The sequence below is a fragment of the Lotus japonicus genome, chromosome 6 (assembly GCF_012489685.1).
Source record: "Lotus japonicus ecotype B-129 chromosome 6, LjGifu_v1.2".
Taxonomy (NCBI): domain Eukaryota; kingdom Viridiplantae; phylum Streptophyta; class Magnoliopsida; order Fabales; family Fabaceae; genus Lotus; species Lotus japonicus.
The window spans coordinates 62,210,158-62,232,828 of NC_080046.1; the positions used below are offsets into that span (position 1 = coordinate 62,210,158).

At 36.5% G+C, this 22,671-nt stretch overlaps 1 protein-coding gene across 1 annotated transcript; it reads right to left on the reverse strand.

Moving 5' to 3' along the window:
• Nucleotides 1-558: 558 nt before the first annotated feature.
• On the reverse strand, nt 559-22,462 carry LOC130722201 (chromatin structure-remodeling complex protein SYD-like). The gene is made up of 35 exons (XM_057572857.1): nt 22,200-22,462; nt 21,542-21,656; nt 21,374-21,435; nt 19,458-19,546; nt 18,845-19,372; nt 18,588-18,742; nt 17,198-17,367; nt 17,055-17,119; nt 16,629-16,955; nt 16,290-16,532; nt 15,946-16,154; nt 15,688-15,785; nt 15,429-15,614; nt 15,080-15,260; nt 14,796-14,990; nt 14,675-14,718; nt 14,409-14,465; nt 14,158-14,254; nt 12,205-12,377; nt 11,911-12,124; nt 11,605-11,730; nt 11,401-11,490; nt 10,923-11,039; nt 10,640-10,720; nt 10,050-10,157; nt 9,580-9,749; nt 9,276-9,354; nt 9,114-9,188; nt 8,496-8,593; nt 8,306-8,413; nt 7,721-7,778; nt 7,381-7,608; nt 4,692-5,697; nt 2,440-4,370; nt 559-1,787 (listed from the first exon to the last, which is right to left on the reverse strand). The coding sequence occupies exons 2-35, from the start codon at nt 21,644-21,646 to the stop codon at nt 813-815; spliced, it is 8,448 nt and encodes a 2,815-aa protein (XP_057428840.1). The 5' UTR covers nt 21,647-21,656; nt 22,200-22,462; the 3' UTR covers nt 559-812.
• Nucleotides 22,463-22,671: the final 209 nt, after the last annotated feature.

Here is a 22,671-nt window from a genome sequence, read left to right on the forward strand (position 1 = left end):
CATTTAATAAAAGAAGAAAATGAGTAAAAGGAAAAGGAAAATAGAAGAGAAAGTTGATTTGTATTGAAAATCAATTTATTTTAATTCTTGTTCTTTTTTTCTACGGAAAACATTTTAACTTTTTTTTTTTGTACATCGGAAAGATGAATTGCACTCGTTAAAAATCGATCCCTAAACCTCCACCCACCCAACTCATATGTCCCCGAGCTCTTACCACTTGAAAGAGTTATGCCGAAAAGATAATAAAAATTGTTTTCATTTAAAAATAGAAAATAAAATACGAATATAGTTTTGTAAATAAAAGTATAAATTAGAAATGAAAATAAAACGTTTTCACAACCCAATTAGGGTTTTAACTAGGAAAAAATATGTTCAACAGATTTCTTTTAGCCTTCGGAAGAAAACCCTAAACTCATTGCACTCATGATGCATAGAAGTGGTGCAGGGAAGAAAAAGGGAAAGTTTCTTTGAAAGAGAAGATCGTGGGAATAAAAAGTTTGCTTCATAAAATGCAAACATTGATCTGATAAGGGAAAACTAACTTGTTCATAAGTCAAATGAAGAAGGAAAGCATTTGTTATTAAAGTGCTACAATGATAATTAAGTCTTAAAAGCAATATTATAAAACTCAGGTTGGTAGTCAGCTGCAGGCTATTCCAACAAATAAGCCAAAACAACTGCTTTTAAGACAGATCACAGATGTGTCATATAATAAGATTCCACTATCAAGTAGTGATAAACTACTAATGCAACAGAGAAATTACATGTGTACAAGAGAACTACTACTCAATAATTATATACATTGACAAATTTCAGTTCCCAGTTTCAGGCTCTTTGGCTTCTTCTGATACTGAACTCTGGTCCGGCTCTTTCTCAGACAAGCTCTGTACACTTTCACTCCCAACTGGTGAAGAACTTGGAGCAAGGGGCATGTTCTGACGCGCCTCTCCACTTACAATCTCGGGGTCTTGAATAGTGTTTCTTCCATCCTCAACAACACATTCTTTTGATTCCTGTGATGTTTCTGTGCAAGCAGTTAAATCCTTATCCGGCAAGCTCACTGCAACTTTATCCTCTGCAGCTGAAGGAGGGGATTGTTCCGTGTCTTTCAATGCATTGTCTTGCACTACTGGATTACACTCGTTAGTAGCACCGCCGGCTTCAGCTGTAGAGCAAAGAAGAGAAACTCTATCAACAGACTCAGCTTCTGGCGCAGCCAAACCACCCTTAGTAATATCCATTTCATCCTCAACAACACATTCTTTTGATTCCTGTGATGTTTCTGCGTAAGCAGTTAAATCCTTATCTGGCAAGCTCACCACAACTTTATCCTCTGCAGCTGAAGGAGGGGATTGTTCCATGTCCTTCAATGCATTGTCTTGCACTACTGGATTACACTCGTTAGTAGCACCGCCGGCTTGAGCTGTAGAGCAAAGAAGAGAAACTCTATCAACAGATTCAGCTTCTGGCGCAGCCAAACCACCCTTAGTAATATCCATTTCATCCCCTGTAACAGCTTCAGAGTCTTCTGATGCCTGCATTTTTGCTGTGGTGACAACATTTGATGCAGAGGAACTGGGGACTTCCGATATATTTAACATCTTGGCTGCACAGCTCTCAGTATTATCTGTTTGACTCTCCTTATCAGCCAATACTTTTGATTCATTCTGTGCTTCCAAAGTTCCTGGTGGACCCTTATCAGACAAGGTCTCAACCTCACTTTTCCCCTCTGCTGTTACAGAGATAGCAAGAGATACGGATTTACAGTTTCCAGATATCCCACCAACCTGATTTGCACAAATAGGGAATCGTAAGCCATAAGAAATGAAAGCAATAGATCACATATATTGTCATTATGTAGGTCTAAGTGTCTAACAACAAGTGCTAAATGTGTATATAATCATTTCCAATTTGTCTAATGTAATAACTTCAAATATAAGGCAATAGATGCACAGACATTGCAGCAATGATTTCAGCAAGACAGGATTACAAATGAATGTACATTAGCCAGCTTATATTTAATTTCCTCTACTTTCAACAAGGAGATGGGTTCCTTCACTGAGCAATAGACGAGTACGTACTGTCCCACTCGGTTACCGAAGGACAATAAACATACTGCACTGGACTTGTAGCGTGAACCAGTAGGAAATAACGGAAGATATAAAACCCTAGTGAGATTTCACCTAATAGCTTAAGCTTTTGTGATGGTTAATGAATTGGTATCAAAGTCTCTATAACTAAATAGTTTTGAGTTTGATCCTTGCTACTCCCATTATTCTAAATATTAAGTTAAATTTCAATATTGGGGCATGCTAGATATAAACTACTCATGTGCTTTCACCTAATATATTAAGCCTTTATGATGGTTGGTTCATAAAAAAATCATGAATTTGAAGGGGGAATTGCAGTAGAATTTTACCCAATAGGTGTGAAGCTTACCTCAGTGGCATCCCTATCACTCACCTCTCCAGTCTTACAATCTTTTGACTCCCCTAGTTCTAACAGGCTGCATAGAGGACCTCCATCAGATGATGCATCTATCTTTGTTGGGGGAAGAATCGCAGTTTCCGATATAGTTCCCCCTATGAGAGGGCCAACCACAGAATTATCCACTATATCATTAACTACAGCTTCCGACCCAGAAGGTTGCAAAACTAACGCAGCATCATCACAGTATTGATCATTGATTTTTGCTGCCTCCTCTGATTGTTTTTCATGTTTGTTTGCTGCAACATGTGAACTTAAACATGCATCTATAGTATTTGTCATTTCAGAACCTGCTTTATCCTCCAAACACTGTATATGGGACAGATTCAGTGCTCCAGTAGTTGGGATGTCTAAACTCTCTTTACCTTCTGGATTCTGAATATTGGAATCTTCCTCTAATTGTTTTTTACGCCCGCTCACTCCAAGATCTGTAGTTAGAGATTCTGCTCCAGTAGCAGTAACATCAGAACTTGCTTTATCTTCCAAACACTGGCCATTTAAGGTACCTACTACTCCATCAGTTGGTATACATGAACTTGCTTTACCCTCCAGATCCTGAATATTGGATGCTTCCACTGATTGTTTTTCATCTGCATTCACCACAGCATCCAGAGTTAGACATGCCCCTCCAGTTATTGGTGTATGACCCAAACCTGCTTTATCATTCTCCCACTGGGTGTTGGAAGTATCCACTGCTCGAATAATAGGCACATCTGAACTTGTTTTACCGTCCAGATTCTGAATATTGGATGCTTCCTCTGATTGCTTTTTATCCATATTCCATATATGGTTTGAAGTTGGACATTCTGCTCTAGTAGTTGGTACCTGGGAGCCTGCACTATCCTGTGAACACTGGTTGGATGCATCCATTACTCTAGTAGTTGGCAAATCTGAGCGTGCTGCGTCCAGATTTTGATCAATAGATTGCTCAAAAGATTGTCTTTCATGTGTGATCACTGCATGGTCCGAAGTAAGACACACTGCTTCAGTAGTTGGTATATCAGAACCTGTTTTATCTTCCTTACAGTGGCTATTTAAGGCATCTACTGCATCTTTAGTTTTAAAGAGTACAGGAGGTGGGCTCCGATCTTCACTGCCAACAGAATCAAGTGCTTTAGGTTTTGGCAAGCAAGTTCCGGAGAAAACTTCTTTCATCACCCGAGCCACATCATTGACATTTTGAATTCGGCCAAATGTAGTAACCGTATCCGAGGATACAGGTGCACTATCGATCCTTTTTGACACAACTTTCTGCTGCTTATTCTGGGCAGAATTGGTGGCACTCTCTTTTCTTTTTAAATCACGAGCAGAAATATTTGTAATAAGCAGAGGTTGAGTAACATTTGTAGTGGCTTTATCTACCAATGAATCCGCTGATGAACCCTGCAAATGATCAGTTAATTTAGGATCCTGACAAGCAAGGGCCTCAAGAACAACAGGGGATGCCAAAGTTGGTTTTCTACCCCTACGCCGTGGTGGCTCCACTCGATTTTGAGTTTTACGACCTTGCCTTTTGACTGGAATGGATTCAGATGGGCATGATTGAGTAGATTCAGAGCCTTGTGTGGAAGGATAAACAGTGCACAATGGGGCACTCGGAACAACCTTGGCAGTTGTAGGTTCTATAGGTTTACTAGAACTTTCTATAGTTCCACTACCAGGCAAGGAATTGACTGGAGGCCCAACAGAAGGGACAACCTTTGAAGCTTCAGCAGAGTGATGAGTTTTGGCCTCTGAAAGTTGGTCCTTTGTAACCTCCGCAACAGGTAATGTTGGGACAGAAACATTTTCATTCCCTGAATTCTGAAGAATAGTAGTCTTCAACAAAGTATCAGAAGTAGAATCATGCAGATCAGGAATCTGAACTTTCTCTATTTCTGGCCCTGCAAAAGTAGAAATTCTTTAGCTCAGATCTTACACCTTTCCTATATAAAAGTCGAAATGTTATAATTCTAATACCGCAATTTATAATATATTCACAAGAAGATTTCATAGTATTATCTCGAATGGATGAAGAGAGGATGTCTGCTTGGCTAAATCATTTGATCTTTCAGTTGATTTTAAATGTGATGCCTGATTCTGGATAACATGTATTTATTCTTGAACATAGTTCTCTTGCAAGCTTTTAAAATCAGTGGCTTTATCGAGTGTTATACTATCTGATGAAATTGGTGGATTAGAAGTTTGACGCAAATCCTGACTACCTGAAACATCTGGAATTGGTGGTGATGTCACTTGTTTTCTCCCCCTACGCCGAGGAGCCCCTGATACATTTTGAGACTTCTGATTTTTCCTCTTATTCTGTATCTGTACTGGGGGATAAGGAGGGGTAGTTTGAGGTAAAAGAGTAACAGAGGACAAAGGAAGAGGTTGCTGAGAATTCAAAGCAACGCCAACACTCATAGCATTATCTTTTCCACTGCTTAAAGAAGCAGAACCTGATGTGGTCATTGGATGGTGTAGGGTTGGAATACAGGAAACAGTTTCATTCTGCGAGATAGCTTGATCTGCAGAACGATTCATGGCGTTATGTTCCAATTGATCATTCACCTTCAAATCAGGACCAACAGAATCACCCTGGATAGGAGGTAACAGTGCTAGTACAACCTGTTTCTTCCCTCGGCGTCTAGTGGATTCACCTCCACTTTGAGTTTTCTGCCCTTGTCCTCCTTCTTGTATAGGTGCAGATAAAGAAGTAGTATCTGGCTGAGAATTGGCTGTAACAGTGGGTACAGGAACGGCAGGATGTAAGTTGGGACCAACCCCAGCATCACACTGCTGCACAGGTCCACTCACACTAGTGACTTCAGAAGAATGAGCTGTAGATTCAGGAGTCAATGATGTTACATGTCCAGGCAAAGTTTCTTTGTGTAATTGCATGTTCATTTCAACAGCTCCTGAAGTTGCCAGAGGGACCACTGCAGCTGGTGATTTATCTGAAGTTATTCTTTTTGGCCTTCCACGTCCACGTTTAGCAGGTGGTGTCATCTCTTTGACTTGCTGCACTGGAAAACTCCCAGCAGATGGCAACAATGGAACCACGGCAGGGACAGCTGCATGATTGGTGATAGAAGTAGATATATCAGAGCTGGGAGCATTTGTTGGGAAACTTGTCGCTGTCACTCCTTTTACTTTCAGTAATTCCGAAGATTCAGACTGGCACATCTTGTCAAACTCCTCCTCTGTCCATTGCTCTTCATAGGACCGAACCTATAAAAAGCATGTAGAAGGTTAAAAGCAATTAGACAGGATACCATAAAAGCTTTATATTCTTTCTTTTCTGGAGCTTTTGAACATCATTTCCACAAGCAAACTAAGCAGGGAGTGTAGAACTGTACACCATGGTAGCATCTGGTAACCAAATAGAACAAATTGAAACTGAACGTAATAGAATGAAACAAAACAATAATGTATTGTACTAATGTCTTTCATAACTAACTACGTAACATAATAACTTTATTAGATCCTATTTTGGTGCTTGTTAGAAAGAACCGGGTCAGAAGTTTAATAACATATATATCCCTTTCATGTTTAATGTATGGTTGAGCATTAAAAAAATGAACTGAACATTTTTTTTCATATATGATATTTTACCATAATTATCAACAAAAATATATGGTTTTAATTTATAATAAAACACTAAATATAAATTTATAAAAAAAATTAATTTTATGAGAAGCATGCATAATTATTAATTGTTAATATAGTTAAAAACATTAGTTTTGTAAATCATTAATTTATAAAGATAATTATATGAAAAATTATCTTTAGCTATAGGCTATTGCGCCGCTATAGCGCGCTATTAACAAGCCTGATTATTATATAACCAGAAGGTTTCTAATGATAATTTAATTTTAAAAACACGAGTTTATTAATTGAAAAAAATAAAATGTCATTCTTAGAATTTGGGTTAGGTCTAACTCTATCCCAAAAGCTAGCTTAGAGGTGAGGATTGTCTTCCCATATATTAAGAGTTATCTTGGCCATGTCTAGTCAATGTGAAACTTCTCAACACCCCCTCACTCAGGGCTGGTCTAGGATAGGCTCCGATAACAACTTAGAATTTGAGTTAGGCCTAACTCTACCTCAAAAGCTAGCTTGGAGGTGAGGATTGCATTCTCATATATAAGGGCTATCTTGGTCATATCTCTAGTGAATGTGAGACTTCTCAACAGTAATATAGCGTCAAATTAATTTTTTGGGCAATTTAGATATTCAATAAATTACAATAATTGGGTTAACTTTGGGGTACTATACCTAGGGGTAATTTTGTCCGTGTAAAACATTTTTCTAGTGTTTTGGTATGGTCTCCTTGGGTTAACTCCTTTTGACGGAACCAAAGTGTCCCGTTCCACCGTTCAAGAACCTGATGTCATGTTTTGTTCTATATTGAAAATGTAAAAAAAAATTCGGGAATATGGAACGTAAATCATATGTCCCATTCTGTCCCGTTAACTGGTCTGCCAAATGCTATCAAGTATCAATGTGTATATGACCACGAATCCCTAGAGAAACACTCATATCAAATCTAAAGCAAATTTTTCGTAAATATTGCTTATATAAATCAGATCGCTAAAATGGAGTATGGTGATCATGCACTTCCCGAAAGAATCAAATCTCTCAGAAAATGAATAATGGGTAAATATCACTCACTGTTACTTCCGATATACCTGACAGGGTTAGATTTATACAAATCCAGCCCATGTAGAAAAGGCAATACAGTGATATAGATATACTAGTGTCAGATCCCATATTTTTTGAGTTCTTAATTGACTGAACACTACAGATAAATGTACCTAGCTCTAGGAAGGGGATCTGTTAAAGAATACATATTTTTTCGGGATCTAAATAGCAGAATTGGAACATGCGTTTCCATAAAATATATAGACAAACCTCTCTTGCACGTTTTCCCCGGCCATATTGGTGAGTATCAAGCTCTCCAGCATGTCTACTCTTTCGCTTTACTCCGTTAGATGCTGCATCATCCTTGGGCACATCAGAAATCTTCATTACTTCATAAAATTGTTTCAAATCTTCGTCAGTGACAAGACGGGAAGGAAGGGGAGGAATATGTTCAGAGCCATCAAGCGCCTGGCTAAGCACCAATTTCTTCCATGTAGCCTGTAATAATTTTATTTTCCCAGATATCCATCAAGATTCTCCATCACACAAACAATAAATAAAAGGTATGCGTACACAGATAAAAAAAACTAGAAAATACTAAGTAGCATACCATCTCGTCTTCCTGCCTTGTTTTGTCAACAGCCTCAAACACGTCTAACTCTGATTCACTACCGACAAATAAAAGACAATTCTATCAAATTTCTTTCTTCTTCCATCTCTTTGACAAAATTACAAAAAAAAAAGGAGGAACAAAGGAGAGAAAAAATAGCTATTTTAAAACCAGTATAGATGTAACACAACAAGGCTTTAAATGCAATCACAGAACAACACCTGTGTAACACTAATCGAGCCTATAATAGCACCACCAAACAAAGTGCTACCAAACTCGCATAAAGAGTAATAAAGCAAAGATTAGATCTTTAAATCGTCAAAGCAAAACAATGCAGAACACTGAAATGACAATAAACATCAGAGTATAACCAATTAACAAGAAGATAGTAAAGAGTCACATACACATATTTCCAGAATTTCCCCTAATTCCCAGTACACCCAATGAATTTTCATTTTAAAAGTAAACACATTTCACGATCATGTAAACGTAGAAAGTAAATCCCGCAGCCAAAATTCTCATTAGAAATAACCATACGAATTAAGCCAGGGATAGACAGACTGAATGAATCCAGTAATCATGTACCAGCGGGCTAAGAGATGGTTTAGAGCATCATCATGCAAAACAGGTGCAGCTTCCTCTTTCTTACACTCACGTAAGAGGGATTCCAAGTATTCTCTTCTATCTTCAGCACTACAATACATCATTGGCAAAAGAATGTTTAGAGCTTATACAAATTCCTTGTGATGACTAAAGATTAAACTACCATGCTAACCTAGTATTGTTGTCAAAAAAACCAGCAGTAATGCTTTGATTAGCAACACCCAGCTTGTGCTCAGCAGCTGCCCTGACTTGTTCTTCAACAGTTTGAACCTTTTTACATATTATGCAGAATAAGATACTTTAGTGAACATAACATCCCACTCCCACTGCATTTAAATGAACAATATAGCACGAACACAAAGGTTTTATTTTATTCTAGCATTAAATATCAATTCAATACAAACAACTTTTAAGTAGATAATATTTCTGGTATATTTCATAATTAGTATATATGTATTAGAATCCATTCCGGTAATCCAAAGCCGGCCGCACATATATATGTTTCTCTTTCCCTGAAAATGCAGCTCAATCTCTCAATAAAATATCCAGATTACCTAAATGGTAAGATGCACAATACACACCAAAGAAATAGACCACAGAATTTCAGTTGTAGATGAAATTGTTAGATAGATGTCATTTCAAAATCGTAGCTCTTTACACGGATATTTACCAAATCAACTACACTGATAAAAAGAATTTTTTACATGGTCTAGAGACAATACCAAGCGTATTCGGAATTTTATAACTTTATTAATGTCAAACCATATGCAACCGAAAGAAAAGTACTAACTGTTTCAAATCGAAGAACTAGAACATCCTTCTTTTGACCAATTCTATGAGCCCTTGCCTGGGCTTGCAGATCAACCTGAAAAATATAACAAACAAAGTGATATAAATAATCAGTGGCAAAAGCAACCAACCTCACATAAATTCATAAAAGAAATTTCATTGCCTGTGGATTCCAGTCTGTGTCAAATATGATCACTGTGTCAGCAGCTTGAAGATTCACTCCAACACCACCAGCTCGAATGCTTATAGTTAGACCAACAGACAAAGTCAGCAACCATAATCGCTAACATAACATGGAGACCAAGAACTCAACAAGAACTATGGATTGATTATGACTTACATAGGAGTATATAAAAAAAATGCAAAATGTGGATAAGAAATACACCAAACAGGTCTAAACCTTAGGATTATGGACTCCATGGAAAAAAAAATACAGAAAAAAACCCTGAAGTAAGAATCAGAATTACCTGAGTAAGAAAATAAAATATGGAGAATCAGTTTTGTTAAACGCATCAATTAGGGCACCACGATCATTCCCTGAAGTATGCCCATCCAATCGGAGGTAACGATGCTGTTTTAAGGTTAAGTATTCCTCCATAACATCGAGAAGCCTAGTCATTGTTGAAAAGAAAAGAACCTGTAAAAGTATTCACATTATGATATCAAACATCCGACATAAATTCTAAGAATAATCAATATTTAGGAAGAGAGGATACCCAATAAACAAAGAATTAGAACAGTTCCAACCAAAGGAAAAAATTTATGTCAAACTCATTCGGCATGTAAAAGGGCAATTGGCGAAATAGACCTCAAAAGAATCTCAAATAAAAAACAAGTATGAGAAAATAGTTAGTTGTCACGACTCTCCAGTGACTACTTCTGAAAGTCGTAGAAGTTATATGAAGTGGCCAAGCAACAGTTATGTAGGATTTCATACCCGATGATCTGCAGCTTTTAATTTAGGTAATATGCGGTCCAACATCTCAAGCTTCCCACAAAGTCGAATAATCGGTGGCAGATAATGCTTAGGTATTAAGTTATCCACCTACAGAAGGAGGTGTCAAACCATAGGCATGCAAATAAAAAACATCAAAACACATAAACTTGACTTCTTGCTGAAAAATCAAATACATGAACTAAATACTGCTTCAGAGGGACTCAACTTAAAAGAATGGTTTATTACCAACAGAAAGAGTCTTATTACTTTCTGATTGAATCACCAAAGTCAGAAACTATAAACAAACCTTGCTTGATGACAAATTTCAAACAACAATCTATATAATCTTTGTTTCTTTCTACCAGGTTTTGTCTGAACAATGTTAAGAATCGGATATTGAAAGATACTTTTTCATGGAACACCAGGGATTCTTCAATAACTATTTCACATAAAAATTGCAAGAACTACTGTTTGTGTTTAAAGTCTCAAAATCATGTCTTCCTCTTGTAACAAAAAAAAAGTCTCAAAATCATAGCGAATTGCAGTCTAAAACAAAATTCATCTACATAATAGATAAGATATGAATGTACCTCTTCTGCATGAAGATGACTGAGATATGGATGATTGCATATATTACGAAGCTCCATGACAGAGTTGTGTACTGATCGAGACTAAAAATTGAGGCTTCAATTAGACCACCATGCCAGTAGAATAATTACATACATACAAAGAGAATCTACTTTCTTTTTTCGATGAAGAAAGAGAGAATCTACTTTGGTCTAAAGGAAAATAAGAGGATAATAAATTCTATTTCCACAATCAAAAGGTCAAGACACAAATCATTTAATGGAGAAAAAAGTACAAGAGAGACACCTTTGTAGTGCCAATAGAACCAAGATTTTCTTCCACCCTCTTCATCAAAAGTTTTTGATACGCAGACGCCTCACATCGTACAAGTCTCTCAATTTTTTCAGGAAGCTCATTTTCAACCTACAATAAATTGAAAAGGCAAGAACATTAACACAAAATGGAAATTTCCAAGAGATAATACCAGTAAACAAGTGAAACTTCACGCAACAGAGTGACAGTCTGAGCAGCGATACAAGATAATCATAATTGCTACCAGTTTCTATATATCATCATCCAAGCCTTTTCCCACCAGGTGAGTCAGCTACATGAATCAAACTATGACACTATCTAATATCAGAAATTTATTAAATGTTTTAAATTCCCAAGACCCATACTATAAGCCATAAAAGTTAATCAAAAGCATGAACAGAGTCATAGTATACAGAAACAAAACTCAAAAGTAGTATTAGACTATGCTTAATATGCTTAGAGATATTAAAACCTTGTGTTTTAGTCTCCGAAGAACAAATGGCCTCAGAACTTGGTGCAGACGATTTATGATCAACAGATTCTCCTCCTCAGAAAGTAAGGCCTTGTTACAGACAGAAAACAACACAAATAGCATATAAAAATACACAAGGTTAGAAGTTACTCATCAAGACTGTACAACATCAAATGAACAAAGTAGAAATTATCCAGTGCTTACTTCATCAGCTGAATTATCTCCAGAACTCTCAAATGGCTTATTAAACCATTGAGAAAAGTCCTCTGATGAATTGAATATGTTTGGCAACAAGAAGTTCAGTAGTGCCCATAGTTCCTCAAGACTATTCTGCATAGAATATAAAAGAAGCCAGCATCCATACCATCAATATCACGGAAGGAAGACTAAAGACATAGATGAGTCTCTATCAAGGGCTGGCAGAAACTTCTCTATATGATCATACAAAAAAGCACAGGCATATATTTGAAAACCACTTTTAATCAAATACAATCAATAATCCAAAGAAACCTGCAACGGAGTTCCGGTTAACAACAATCTGTGCGAGCTCTGATAGTGTTTCAGTTCAGCATTTAATTTGCATGAAGCATTTTTTATGCGGTGACCTTCATCAATTATTACATAATGCCAATGAATTTTGCTGAGCTTTGGTCTATCATGCTTGTTCATCAGATATTCATATGTCGTCAAAAGGACATTGAATTTCTGGTGAACAATTCTTTCCCTAAAAAAAGGAAAAGAAAAACAGATAAGAATCCTTAACAGATAGAGCTGGGTTCATATCAAGTATTAAAGTTCCATTACTTGAATAGCCGACGCCGCTCTTCTGGTGGTCCAGCATAGACTATTTTAAGAATACTAGGGGCCCAAAAGTTGATTTCAGACTCCCAACCAGGTAGAACCGAAGAGGGCACAACCACAAGAAATGGCCCTCTGTCATTTTTTGTTTCCATTAGGTAGCAAATCAGAGAAATGACCTATAAAACAAAGGAGCATCAGTACTTCATGGATACAAAAGTTCTTCATATCTTTTACTAAGCATGTGGGTGCACTCTTTTAAAAGAATCATGAACCCCCAAAAAAAGACCGAACCTCTACAACGAAAATGACAAATCACCAATGTTTTTAAAAATGGACTGGTCATTCAATGGTTGCGTTGAGGTACGTTAAGGTTCAATGGTCAAACCATGGTTGAACGGTGGTCGAACAAGTCATAATTAAATAACATTTTTAAAATATCAAGTAGCGTATTTAATACTGTTTTTAAAAAAACATATCTTCACAATACTAAAAAATTATAAATTGCCTCATGGAATAAAAATTAATTGTTAACCTAATTAAAATTTTAACTCTCAAAATACCTTAAATGATAACCTTTTATGATTTAAACGTGATAAAAAAGTTGCATAACCAAGGTTTGGATGGAAAGCTGGTTGGCATTGCTACCTGCTAAGGCTAGTTCATTAACAATAATTAATGAAATTGTGAAAATCAAAATCCAGAAATGAACCAGCCTAAATGATGAAAAGAAAGCATGAGAATAGTAGTATAAAAAAAAGAATGCATAAATAATGATTAAAAAAAGGAGAGGAGTAATGATGGTACTTGCACGAACCATAACAGTAAAAAATAATGTTGCAGAGTAATCAATGTCATTCTTTTGTTTTTCTTATTATTTTATTTCTGAATGCAGATTTTTATGTTAAATGAAACAAATTGAAAAGATTATTAGTGAGCACTGATATGGCCGCACAGCAATTGGCAGCAGCTTTTGGCACACATATGGTCACACACACATCGAGAAGGAAAAGGAACTGATGTGTTGGACCGGTTACCACCGGTTTTGTGTCAATCTGTTTTTTAGGGTGCACCGGACCAACAACTAGACCAGTTCCAAGTCCAACTAGTTGAACTGGCCAGTCCGGTTTTCAAAACCATGCACATCACAACAAAAACATTATCCCACAAGGTATTTATTGTTATTATAAGATCAGATTATATTTGAGAGATATTTTGTTATGAAATTACTAGTTTTGGTAGGTATTATCATGTTATCATGTACTAGATAGGGTTAATCTTGTAGATAATGTTTGAGATAGACTACAACACTTATCTATATATTGCACTTCTAAGTCATGTATAATACACATCAATCAAATTGTCATTTAGAAAATAATATTCTTTTCAGCTATATTCCTTTCAAATTTCAACTGTATTTTTGGTAAAATTATATAGAGAAAGGTCTTTTTCAATGGTTTCTCCTAATGTTTTATTTGTTCTCCCTCCACCTCTTGTAATTGAACTATCAAACATTAGGCCTACTTTTTCATAATGGAGCCTTCATTGGTATTCTCACATGACCAAATACAGTAGGCAAGTTCCTGACACCTCAATAGGCGCTGCTCTAACTTTCTCTCAAATGCATAAACATGATTCCCACCCCCCTGGTCAAAAAAAACTACCGAAGAGAATATAAAATGAAACAAAAGTGGAATCCAGCCAAGCACATTAAGGGAATGTTGGTTTGTGAAAACATTTTCCATTTTCATTTCCTGCTTTCACTTTTAATTAAAAAGTGTCTCCTTGTTTTCATTCTGTTTCCTAATTTTTATTGCTGCCAATGTTTCCCAAAAACATTTGGGAAAAAAAAACAATGTGAAATTTTTGTAATAAAAAGTGAAATCAGAAAATTAAAACAAAAAACATTTCCGTAAACCAAACAGACCCTAAGTATCTTAACTTTAAAAAGGACATTACCTGGACAGTTTTACCCAGTCCCATTTCATCAGCAAGGATTCCATTCAAATGATTGTTGTATAGGGAAACCAGCCACCTCAGGCCGTTCATTTGATACCTAACGACAAAATATTGAAATCATAAGGAATGTAAATCCAAACTCCAGGACTATCACAAAAGAAATATACCCTATGAAGCGTGCGCACACACTAAATCAAGCTTTGGTATCATCTAAATTACATGCAATATGAAAAAGTGAAATTTTCACATACTCCCTCAATTTTCCACCCTGCAAAGAAGATGGCTGCTCTGCAATGCTCTCCTTCACACTGCAGTGGGAAAAATTGCTTAAAAATTAATGGGCCACCAATAATGTCACTTTGATAGAAGCTTTTTAAACCTTGTAAAAGAACTTCTTTAAAAATGAAAACTTAAATATTACAGTCTTCAACCACCCTTTCGTTAATAGCAAAATGTATATAATAAGCAATTTTCTGTAGCAATAAACATTAAACAAAAGCAAGTACAGAACTGATACCTGTGGGCCATCATGTAATACTTCTCATTGCTTTCCATATAATGCTGGAAAACAGTGTTGGATAAAGTGAGCAAAATATTTAAGATTTAACAAAAGAAAGAGATGCATATGTGAAACTTGCCTTTGCCTGATCAGTTTCATTCTCGTTTTCAAGATTAGCTTCACTATTCTCAAGAAAACTGCCACTTCGAGCCTCATCAACATCATACTCAAAAGGACCTGCAGCAGCCTTTGCTTCTCGTAGCTTGGACCCAAGCTTTTGAAGATACTTCTCAGTCTCTTTAAGAAGTTGCTTCACACGGTCAGATTTGGCATCCTAATGTAATCATTGAAGATAACTGTCAAGCATGAATACTACTATACAAGTCTAGTATCCATTTATATCTATCAAGAAGATAAACCTACCTGCACCATTCGTAGATAGCCCTCGACATCATTTATTTTCAACAAGTTAATCTTTTCCCGCTGGATTCTATCAATCTTCTCGCGATGAATACGCTCTTTTCTTTTATGGAACTCTTTCACATATCTATTCAAACCCTTCCACCGTTCCCTCTTCATTTTGAAAACATCATCAAGTCTTTCCCTGCATTTCAATTTTCAAGTGATAAAGAAATTGTCAAGTTAAAATAAGAAGGGAGAATACAGATTTATATGGGAATTGAATTTAACAGGTATATAATAATTTACTAATATAGATAAGATTTGGATTGGAAGGGGAAAAGGAACAGGAGTGAAAAGAAAGAGCACATACTTGTGGACTTCTATCTCACTGAAAAACTCCTTCTGCCTTTCACGAATTCTTTTCTGGCGCTCGTCCTTCATTTTGTGTTCAATCTTTTCAAGTTGTTTGACCCTCCTACCATGCCTATGTTTCTTTATTGATTTTAAATGCTCCATCTCAGTTGTAATTGGCTTGAAAAAGTCATTCAAAAAATCACTGCCCACAAAGGAAATAAGATGCTGTCAACCAGAGAGGGTAACTAAAATATTCATATAAGAACACCAATTACCTACGGAGACGACGTTGGAGATCTAGTAGTTGCAGTTTCTTCAACTCTATGACGCTTTTTGTTTTATTAGATATATCTTCAGACGAGTTCACATTTTCCTACATCAGAAAGTAAACCACAGGCCATAAGGTTAATGCAATTTTGTATAATTACCAACCAAATACCATGTTGAAAGGGGGAGCGGAGTTGCACAAATAAGTCAAGCATGCAACAACATATCAAATACAAAACTAGAAAACATGGAAGTTGAAATAAAACCTTTAACTTGAGAAAACTTGTAACCATTCTTTGCTTTGTTTTCTGCTGTTTGTGTACCCAATTTTGCTCAACTAGAAGCCTATTTCTCTGCTGATCCATTATCCATCTCTCTGACATTGTATACTTCGGAGGTGGCAAATTACTCGATAGCTGACTCTCGTTCCCTTCCTGTCTTGATGTACCATCAACAGGAACTGATTTGAACCCATCTGCAATCAATTTCAATTAAAATAAAAAGGAGAGATTTTCACCTTAGAAAGTAAACTTGAAAAACGCAGAAAACAAAAGCATAAGGCAATTGATTGTAGTCACATAGTTTTAACTTGAACAAGTATGGCTATTACCTGAAGAAACATATTTTATCATTGAATTTGTATCCTGCATCATCATTGCTCCCTGGGAATGAACGTCAATGCCTGCAATAGGTTTCCAATGATCTTTTAAACTATAAGGATCATGATTCCGAGAACCGCCATTGTTAACAATATTTAGAAACTGGCTAGGCTGTGGAGATCCCTTTGCAGCCTCGTTGGGACTAGCAAATCCAGTCCGGCCACTTATCTCAGGATTCGTTTGTTTATTCAAACCTGTGACAGAAGAAGGATGATTAGACCTTAAAACCAGCATATTATCATCATTGACATCATCTAACAGATTATTAACAACTAAAGAACCCCTTGTACTTGAAGAATCTTGCTGAAATGAGGTGGTTAAGGAAGCTTGTGCAGCCACTTTTTCTTGAATTTGCTTTTCAAACTCTCCTTTTTTGGCAGCTAGGAGATGTTTCCGTTCCTCTGAAAGTATACCATTGTCCTCCATCACTCTTGGGCTCTCAGTTCCCTTTGAGTAAGAGTCAGCCTCCACAGTTTTCCCAGTAGAAGAGGGCCCTGAAGGGTTACTATCTGATTGTCTCATATTGTTCAGACATCCAAAAGGCATCATAACCCCAGATGAATTGCCCAGTTCACTAGAAGATTGTGATTTTCCTTTGTGGTCAATAGGATCTTTGCCTATATTACAACCACATTGCTCAACAGTAAACAATCAGTTCATGATAAATTGATTATATTTTATTCAATAACATAAAAATAATAAATAATATCACTCACCTTCTCTAGAAAAGGAGGTTCCAAGTGCAATTTCAAGATGTAATTTCTTTGGTGCTAAATTATTTCTGCCAATGAAAGACAGAGAAATGCTGATTTAATTGCATCTTTTGATATCTTAACATTAGTAGCAGATGTAAGGTTACCTAAATGCTAGAAAAACAAGACACTGAGCTCGAAGCTGTTTTAACTGTTGTTCTTTGAAAGGTGTAGAAGATGATTCAGGTACAGCAGAAACTGCAGATTTTCCTGTATCTTTAGGGGGGAAACCTTGTCTAAGAGCAGTCGTTTCAGAAAAACTACCTTGCCGGCCAATCTGTCAATAAAATTATGTAGTAAAGCAATCAAGCTGGTACATACGCATATCATATAATCACATAAAATAACTGAAGCAGAATAAGTTTTAGCTACGTTGAGTATAATCCAAATTTCCGAACAAAGTTAACATGACTAGATGAGTACTATGTTGTCAATCCCAGATCGCGGCGCATAGCAGCCGGCCCCAAAACTGGGATAGCGGATAGAAGGATGGCCGCTACAGTGAAAATTGTTCTATATACTTGAAATTCATAACATAAATGATAAATACTATATATATATATATATATATATATATATATATATACAAATATATATAAATGATAAATAGCTGCTGGAGCATTGGTTGGCTGAGAGGAGGAAGTCATGTCTGGAAGAGGAGAGAGGATGAAAGAGAAATGAGAACAGAGCAGTGAAGAACAAAACAGCCTACCTTAGCTCGCCAGACAAAGGCAGTGGTGGTCGTTGGAGATAGGCTGCGCTTGAGACTTGAGAGAGCAAGGGGGAAGAAGTTCGCTTGAGAGAGCAGGGAAGAAGTGAGGAGAGACTTGCGAGCTCTTCCTCTCACTCACCTAGGGTTTTATTCGTTGCAAAATTACCTAAAAATACCCCTAATATTTAAAATTCAATGCCATTTTTATAAGTTTCAACCCTCCCCCTTAGCCCCGGGATCGCATGCAAACTGCCGCAAAACGAGCTGCGATAGCGGCCGCAACGCTGAAGTGGGACGTGATGGAGCTTGCCATCCCAGCGTATGGTCGCGACATGACGCACCTCCGAAACCTCGCGCAATCGCACCGCGATTGACAGCATAGGATGAGTATAGCCATTAATAATAATCATAATAATTGAGCTTAAAATTAAACAAAGAAGATAAATGCGGATGGAAATTAATGGAGGACAAAGGAACATGTTTTACTTTCCATGAGTGTAGTCAATGTTGAATCCACTATCTTTTTTTTATTTTTTTTAGTTCGTAAAGACAAAACACCTAGTGCACTAAATAAACAGTACTAAAACAAATCACTGAGTTGAAAGTACTTTCCAACAATGAATCCTGACTGAAAAGAGGTAAAAAGGCAGGCACAACAGATGCATTTCATGAAGAAGAAAAAAATGAAACAGAAAGGTGTTATCTGGTGTGTCAACTAAATAGGATGAAATTCCCCCATCACAATCAACATGACCTATCTCAGTCCCTTCATAATAAACAAGTACCTGAGCTATCTTATGTCTGTCAGTTAAAGAAGTTGAACTTCCACCATCATTCTCTAGCACACTGCCATACTGCACCGAACTTGAGAAAACTGGTTCAGACATCGGTTGTGAAGTAGTAGCAACCACCAACCCTCCATGAACCTTGGCATATGCACCTGAAACTCAGCATAAATTGATAATTTAATCATAACTTCCTAATAAAACTGATGCTTTCCTAAATCATTGTTTCAATAATTTGCTTTTTTCTATAAACGGACCTTCTTGATTGGCACTATGCATTGTTTGCATACTACCAGACAAAGCTGGAAAATGCTCCATTTGGATACTACTTGGAACCATGTTAAATTTGGTCAAGTCGCCACTTTTAACTGGAAGACCATCGGATGATTCAGTCATCATTTTCCCCTTCCTTGTATTCACAGTATTTTGGGAATCAAGTTGAGAAGGAACGTCAGTATGTGGTTCCACAGGTGATGATGTATCTCCCCTCTTTCTCTTTGAGGTAGCTTTTTTACCATCCTTTTGCTTCACCTGTTTGTCCCACTTAGCAGCATCATGTTGATCTTGTGATTGCGAGTTAGCAGACCTAGAGTCCAAACTAGATGGACTTTCTTGATCAAAAGACTGGCCACTCCTCTGAGTCACAGATCCTTGATAAAAATCAGTTGCTCCACTACTTGGGGCAACTGGTGGCCGGCCAGAAGCAAAGTGGCCCATTTTGGGCATCTCATTTTCAGCCAACCCCGCTCTGGAATCCTTAGCAACGCCTACTGCCTGTGAAGATCCTGCAAAAATTACCACACGGTATCAACAAAACCTGTGGAAAATGATTAAACTGTATTTCTGCAATATGCAAACATGCAAGCCTACCTATTTGAGCACTGCCAGACAAAGGAAGACGGGATGACTTCAATGCTTCAATATCAAGACTGTGTTGGTTGATGACAGTCTCCATTGCCCTACAACAGACAAGATTAGGCTGGAGGAAAAGACAATGTATATAAAACGAAAGATAGAGGAAGATTATCAATGTTAACAAATTAAATGTCTCCTAAATCCTAATAGCTTAAGTTGTTGGGTGAAAACAATTGAATGCTATTATAACTTCAGCATCCCCCCCCCCCGAAAGAAAAAAATTAAAATCTCTTTATGCTTAAAGCATGAACTAAGCACAAAACCATGAAACTCAACTTTACTATGAGTGAGGGAAACAAGAATCGAACTTCAAACCACTTGACTATAAGCTTGAAACACCACTTTAGGAACCAAGTATCCTAAATGTTTAAGCTGTTAGGTGGAAGATTTTGAATGGCTACATTTTTCAATAAAATTATCCAATCAATATATTCACGTAAGAAGTAGCCCTAGGCTTCATGCATGTAATCTGAACCCATTTACATAAGGCAATTAAACAAGCAGACCAATCTTCTGTTAGGAAAGAGTCTATAAAACCCAACAAAAATTCATCCTAAAGCCATTCTTATAATTATTTCGCTATTCATCACATCCATGCCCATTGCTGGTTAATAGCTTAACTGCCATAAGTGAAGGAGCTCAAAAGTAGCTGTCTGCCCTTACTAAGTCAATTAGGATTCTTTGTTCTACTTTATTATCATATCTCACTCTTATGCCCAATTAATCATGGTTTCCAAAATAATCTCCTGCAGGGCTCGGTTCAAAAGAGAGGAAGGGGGGATTCTAGTTCTTATTTTATTCGGTTTAGAGGTGGGGAAGGGAAATAACCTTTCTCCTTTTTTGGTTCAAAGGGGGAGGGGATAGATTTTAAAGCAAATTTACTTTTACTAGTCTTTTACCCGTGCAATGCACGGGTTTGTGTTTAAATTATTATTTGTATTAAAAATGTATTTAAATTTATATGTAAAAGTAATATACTTTCGTAATTACATTAACACAAATTCTTATAATTAAATTTATACAATTAAAGTTTCAAAATTAAAAAAAAAAAACAAAAAAATTTATACATTTATAATAGAACAAAACCAAAAGTGAAAAAACATCAACAGTATAGTATACTAAAAACATACTTTTGAAAAATTTATACGTTTCTTCTTATTTTACTCTCTATTTAATTAAATATAAAAATATATTTAAAAATCAAATTGAGTAAAAATAATTTGTGTTTGAAAAAAAAATATACAGCTATGGAGATGCCTTCTTTGCTCTGACTGCAGGTATTGAATTACCCTACGTAATCGGTCTAGAATTCATTAGAATTCAATTTTCAAAAAGCAAAACATTAAGAACAATGTAATGTAAGAAAATTAAAAGAAAAGAACAGATGCAGACAAGCGCGTATGCTCCACGGAGTGAGAAAAAATTAAGAGAGAATGAATATTTTAGAGAAAAAGATGATGTGGCTAACTGAGTGAGAGAGTATAGAATTGGAGTGTTTCACTCTCTAGAGTGAGGTCTCAAAAATATTAGATAACAGGGTGGATAACCTTACATGTGTTCAATGATTGTTTTGTTGTTAAGTATAAAGTAAGGATGTCTTAGTCGGTGTCTTTAAAATTACTTAAACACATCTTCTCCCCCCCCCCCCCAAATAATCCCCCTTCTGGAGGAGAGCCAAAATTGACTCAAGCACTGCAGACTCCATCCCTAACTCCCCTACCCTTCAAAAAATTTAACCAAACAACAGAAACCTTTAAAAAAGACATCTCCTCCATTCCCCTCCAACCAAACACTGTGTCAACAAAAATCAGGCCTGGTAATTGAATAACTATATATGCACATGTTTGAGCACAATGTCGCATCCACTTTACCTTGATATCACTTGATATGGCATTGTATGCTCCTTCCCACTTAATTTCATGTGTTGCAGTATCTGAAACATTCATCAAGTTAATCACAACCATGACTGGCACTACAAAAGGAATTACGGAGTAAAAAGAACAATTACATAAATTCAGCTACGAGAAAACTACACACACCACATGGAGTTTAGTAGCCAACTTGGCTGGCTCATCTTTAGAATCTTGGATGAGTTTGTGCAGAAACTTCGCTGCCTCCATCTCAACATTCTGTGAAGAATCCATCTCATTTGACCTGTAGAACATGTGAAAAAGACGATATCGTCATATCAAGACAATCTCGGACTTGCTAGAATCTTTCGGATAGTCTAACTGTAAATATAAGCTAACTATCCAAACCAATTACAATGACGGTACGACCAAGCTCGGTGCATAGACCTCACCATGTTTGCAGAAAATAAAAGGAAAAGTATTAATAGAAGCTTAAGAGATAAATATCACTGCATCACTTTAGCCCCTAATAGGCTAAGACTACAATCAAAAACTATATATAGCAATATATCATCAAGGAATATTACCACACAAAAAATAAAATTTCATGAAAGCTCCCAACTTTGTAGCTTAAACTCCACAAACCCAAAAGTTAATTGCTTATCAAGTTATTTATTTACACATGCATTAACCCCATTTCCTTTTAAGAAAACAATAATCAACTTACAGAGAAAAAATCAGTCTTTTGAACCACAAATTTCCATAGAAACTTCATTGTCGAGAGTGCAAACTAATAAAGGAAACAAATTTCTTTAAAAAAAAAAGTGGGGAATTTGATTGACAATACCTGATGGAAGATCAAGAGAACAAGCGAAGCGAAGATAGAGAGGTGAAGTGAGCTGAAGTCAGCTAGAAATAGAAAGAGAGAATAGCGATGAAATTGAATTGAAACCTAACCCCACTCTTTCCCTTTGCAATTGCAATTGCAATTGCATCACACTCTCTACACGCTCCTCTGCGTCGCGCGTGAAGCTGAATGAATGAATTCAACAACGTTTCTTCACCGTGTTGCTTCTCTCTCTCTCTCTCTTAACCGAGCAACAATCTTTGTTTCATCGGAAAAGAAGAGCAACAATCTTATTTACTGAGTCAACGTAAGACGAACGAAAATAAAATTACAATACTACCTACTCTACCTCTTATATTTACATTTTTTTATATAAACTCTCTCTTATTTCTAATTTACAACGACATATTTCTGTTTCATGCATATTTAAAATTTTAACAAAATATGGTTTCATTAGTTAGCCTTTTGTGCA

Bases quoted from the DNA above. Each gene is read 5' to 3' on its own strand.
- LOC130722201 (XM_057572857.1), bottom strand. From the start codon at position 21,646: ATGGATTCTTCACAGAATGTTGAGATGGAGGCAGCGAAGTTTCTGCAC. The intron at 8,414-8,495 runs GTTAGCATGGTA...GATGTATTGTAG, and splicing joins TTTTTTGACAACAATACTAG to TGCTGAAGATAGAAGAGAAT. The intron at 7,609-7,720 runs GTATGCTACTTA...AAATTATTACAG, and splicing joins CAAGGCAGGAAGACGAGATG to GCTACATGGAAGAAATTGGT.